At 37.9% G+C, this 5,000-nt stretch overlaps 1 protein-coding gene across 2 annotated transcripts in view; it reads left to right on the top strand.

The window, feature by feature from the left end:
* The window catches only part of LOC138004077 (uncharacterized), a 53,777-nt gene that overhangs the window by 5,378 nt on the left and 43,399 nt on the right, over positions 1-5,000 (top strand). The window contains exons 1-2 of one of the 2 annotated variants that reach the window (XM_068850479.1): positions 1,555-1,811; positions 1,893-1,976. In XM_068850479.1, coding sequence (XP_068706580.1) covers positions 1,607-1,811; positions 1,893-1,976 — 289 coding nt within the window. In that variant the 5' untranslated portion in view covers positions 1,555-1,606. Of the gene's footprint in view, positions 1-1,554; positions 1,812-1,892; positions 1,977-5,000 lie in introns of those variants that run through there. The other variant, XM_068850485.1, reaches the window with a different exon arrangement.

Here is a 5,000-nt window from a genome sequence, read left to right as displayed (position 1 = left end):
AAAGCAAATGTGTTTTACCATTCTTGCCTCGAAAGTTCCCTTCTTGTATGCCGGACAAGACGCGCAAAGTTATCAAAACTAGCCGGTAATTTGGACCCAAGCGACCGTGATGTGAGAGGCATGGGCTTATTTTCGATTTTAAGTCACAAACCGCTTTGCAATGCAATTTTCACTGTCACACCATCATCATCAAAACCATTCAACAAATAAAGTCAAGAATCAAAAGAGATAAGAGAAGATGAATATTCAAACAGTCTAGCAAAGGTTCAGGTCTGTGCGGAAGATATTCGAAGAAATGTTTTACTCAAATTTATAAAGCTTTGACACCAGGAAGCTAAAAAAAGCATATGTCATCGAGTTATGCTATAAAAAGCCTGTAATCGTCTTCTGAGGACTCGTAAACATCAATACGAGTACTTATTCTCATACTAGACCCTCCGTGAGGGTACACTGGGTTGCCTGTGGTACGTGCAGCGTTAAAGGCAAATTTTTTCAAGTTGGTGGGTCATTAGACTTGCCACAAGTCGACCTCACGATAATCCCAGGAGAAAATGTTTTGGCGAGCGAATCGTGATTTAGATGAGCGAGCGACGAAGTCGCGAGAGGCTCGTTCCGCGTGTATCTAGACGAAGGACTTTTCGAAAGTCTAGGAGGTCATTAATTAACAATTATTCGCCGAAGGCGAAGTGATTATCCGTGAATATTTAACAATTATTCCATGAGCGCGCGTTGGATATGAGATGGTAAATAGCCAACGAGGCGCGTAGCGCCGAGTTGGCTATAACCACTCTCATATCCAACAAGCGCGAATGGAATAATTGTTTTATTAAATACTTTAAACTCCAAAAGTTTAGAAGTACGAAATACGAGCGAAAAAAGCGAGAAAATCCTAGCGAAATCGAAAAAAGTTGATGAAGATGCGATGTTGTGTAATACCTCGTGGTCAGACAGACGCAGGCTCATCACAAAAACATTTCTTACCTTTTCGCGTATCTCTAAGCTTCGAAAGTGATCTAAACTTTCCACAAAAACGTTTTTCTTTTGCTTTATACCGAAAGAAATTTCGCTTTCTGGCGTAAACGTTTTTAGTTTAGCAACGCTAAGCGCAATCATTTACCATATAAGGTCAAACTAAGGTATATGAGCTGATAACCGAGATTGAGTGAACCAATCAGAGCACGAGAATTGCATTATCCGAGGTTGAGAATTTAATAATCACCGATAATCACTGAGCCTGAAGCGAATAATTGTTTTAGTATAAATACACAGGTGATTATTTCAAAAAAGAGAAAAAAAAAACATTTCAACGCGAAAATCATCTTCACTTACAGTGGCAAAACGACTACTGGCAGCCATTTTGTCCGTCGAGGTGATCATCGGCTGATAATCCGAGATAGCGAGCCAATGACAGCGCGCGATTTTGTATAATCACCTGCGTATTTATACTAAGACCATTTACACCCCTCTATTAACTATGCTTTCAAGCTGATAAAAAAGTCAAAGTATCTACAACAATTAATCAACATCAATGTTGCTAAGAAAATGACAATGAACTTGTGTTCCGTCGTTATCCATTGTATTCATCAGCATCGTTGTTGCCAAGGAAATGACAGTGAACTTGTGTTCCGTAGCCAGCCATTATAAATTTCAATTATTATCACACGGGCTTCTACTGAAGGGAAAAAAAAAGGCAAATTCAGGTTTAAAATTTGCAAAGTGCCGTAAGACCGTCCGTCATCTAATTTTTACACTGGCAGCAACGATTTTTGAAGTCGCATTGTGGAAAATCATGATCAATAGAAATACACAAGGCATGAGTTTTGAAATATTCTTAGGCCACTAGCTCTCGTTTACTAAACACTAAGAAAAATTTATATTTCACTTTGTTTTAGGTTTCCAACACCCAAGGATTCGAGTAAGCATTCCAAAATGGGTGTTTATGATTCTTCTGTTAAAGTCAATTTGCAGAAGCCAAGGTAGGTATTCAATTTCTTAGCTTTTCGTTTCATTTTGCTAGTTTTTTTATACCCTACACGTCCAAGCGTAATCAATCAATGCCAGAGGCATATATATTTTCTTTAAAAACTGACTTGAACAACATTTACATTACTTTCGTAACTTGTGATCATATTTCAATATAAAAGAGTTTAATTTTGTGTCGAAGTCCGATATTAAAAGACATGTTCGGGAATCGAAATACGAGTTTTCAACGTTATTGGCCTCTAGTTGGAAGGAGATATACTGTTTGAACAATAAGAAAAAATATAACTAATTTTTCCATAAGTTTTAGCCCTGAAAAATGGCTCTTAGGCTCGCACTCTCAAACGACATGCATTTATAGGTTTGGCAAATTGTTGTTGGGTTTTTTTTTTTTTCGGAACGGAACAAAAGACCTAGAATGATGCCTCCTCTCGGTCCTCTCCCTCCCTTTAATTCAATCTGAGTGAAATTCTGTTACTTTCCTCTTTAATAAGACGAAAATGCAGGGTTAATATAGCGAAACATCTATAAAGGAGGGTACATAAACTGGCTAGAAATACAGAATGTTACCAGCTAGTTAATATTTTATTCGTCACCTGCTTTTGACGTGCTACGGCATAGACCTCTGCATGTTTGCTTTGTTAAAAGTATGAAACTTTTGTTCAAATATGATGCAACGAAAATTTGTTATTGTTTAAATATGTTCAGTAATCAATCTCTCACCGCAGGTTTTCAAATCTTTTGTGACATTTTTCAGCCTGGAGTTTTAAGGATTCATTGCAACTTTATTATTAACTTGTCGATAGTTTCATTGCGTAACGCAAAAATTTTGTCTGTTATAAAAAAGGAAGTTTATAGTTGAAAATAGCTTTGTCTCTTAGGGTGACATCGAATTTAATTTGGGGGCGGATTCTCAAACAAACTTTAGAAATATCAAGATTCAAATCTCGAACTTTGGTTTTTGATTTTATATAAATAAGGCCTTAGCAACTGGAAAGACTATCAAAACATCGCCTGGAAGCAACCATTCTAATGCAAAATGAAGAAAATTCTCATTAGGTAATTTCAAACTCCTGAGGCAAAATGCCGAAATTTGTGATGATATTAAAATTTACGTTAGCCTTAAAGAACAAGCGCCGGAGTGGAGAATTATATCGTCACTTTCTTTAAATGCGCATCGGAATATGCTCGTGTTTTTTTCCAGGAGTGCTACTCCAGAAACTTTTTGCTGCACCGTTTCAATACTTTTTCGATGGCGTTCAAAGCTAAGCAGCGATTAGTGTGTTCCCGGTTTGGGCATTATAACATATAAGAGACGTTATTCTGTGTCTCTATACGAAACAAAATTTAAGTAAATTTAACGTTGATTGAAAAACTGTCACAGTTGAGCCAAGTGTCTCATGACGGTTTTCAGTTGTGAAAAATGTGATAGATTTCTCGTTAAATTATGCAAACTAACAGAACGGTTTGACATATATTATTTATGAATAGTCTGTATTCGATTTTCTCCCACTTGCCTGTCGAAGTCGAATTTCAGACAAATTAAAACTGTACGGGTCCGCAAACGATCCCCAAACTGTACCGCAAATGACACCAGAACCGCAAATGTTCCCCATATTCGACCCATTTTTTGACAAAGAGGAAATTGTGACATCTGAGAAGGGGGCCAAAACGTTCCGGGACTTTCGAGAAACGAGCCCCAGGGCCTCGATCAAGGGCACCCAAAGAGCATATTGAGCCAAAAGCCTTTGAGACACATTTCTAGGCTCCTTGGCAACGTATAAAGACTGTTTTAAGAAATGGTTTTTTTATCACTTAGAAGAATTTGATCTGGTCGGAAATCTTAGCTGAAAATTGAAGTGTCCGAAAATTTTAGGGAATGATATCTTCATTTCAGAAATTGCTAGCTGGACGTTACCATCTTAGAACTCCCAACCGAACCATTTGCTCACCCGAAACTGCTAGGTGACGTTTTTAAGTGCCAAAAATTACGAAAATATCCCTTCTGAAAACGTAAGGGACTACTTTTCCCTGGTTGCGACTCTTTTAGGTGATGTTTTAGTAAAGAAATCTGTAGCTGTCTGCCAACGTAGAACCGAAATTCTTAGAACAGTTTGATTCTCCCGAACACATATTTTACCGAAGATTATCGTTGGGTGACCCTGCTCGATTCAGGAACATTTCGTGCTGAGCATGCATGTGTTAAAAATGCAAATGTGTTCTGATGTAACTGCAAAACCACGAAACGAAAACAAACAGTCGGGATACATGTGTATTCGAACAACTCTCTGGCAGACACACACAGGGTTCGAGAAACGAGCCCCTGGACACAATCAGTGAAGAATTCCTTCCAAGTTAGTTTTTGATGATTGTATCCGATAATTAAATGTGGAAAATTCATAACAGCGTGCTAAGAAACAAAATTCAGTCTTTCTGGAAACTTTTAATGAGGCAGAAACCTGTTGTGAGCCATGATTTAGAGTGATTTTAATAAAACTAAGCGTTCTTCGCATTAATTCTCTATCCAGACCATTCCACCCTCCATGCCATTCCTTACCTTTTTTTCGGGATCATTTGCGGTCCAAAATGGGGATCATTTGCGTTCCGGGATCGTTTGCGGTCCAATGTGGGGATCACATGCGGTGCTGGTATCATTTGCGGTCCTGGGATCATTTGCGGACCCGTACAAAACGCTCTTAATGATTACAAACATTCGTATAAAATGCATTGCTTAAAAAAAATGTTGAGGTTTTTTTTAGTTACAAATTTCTTCTTCGGAAGTAACCATTTTTTTCGTTAACAAGAAAAGTTGAGACTGAATAGTAAGAAATAACAAAAGACGTTTTCTTTATTACCTTCATTTGTGTGTTACTTTACTCAGTGAAATTTAGGGCGCGTTCGATTGACCCTATTCCGGAATAAGAATACGTGGAGTAATGCATTAGCAGCTTAACTTTGGTCAGGAATGTGGGTCCACGTTGTTTAGGTAAAAAAAAATTACCAAAATCTCAGGGGGAGTT

This window comes from Montipora foliosa, chromosome 1 (genome assembly GCF_036669935.1).
Source record: "Montipora foliosa isolate CH-2021 chromosome 1, ASM3666993v2, whole genome shotgun sequence".
Classification (NCBI taxonomy): Eukaryota; Metazoa; Cnidaria; class Anthozoa; order Scleractinia; family Acroporidae; genus Montipora; species Montipora foliosa.
This window is presented reverse-complemented; position numbering and strand designations above follow the sequence as displayed.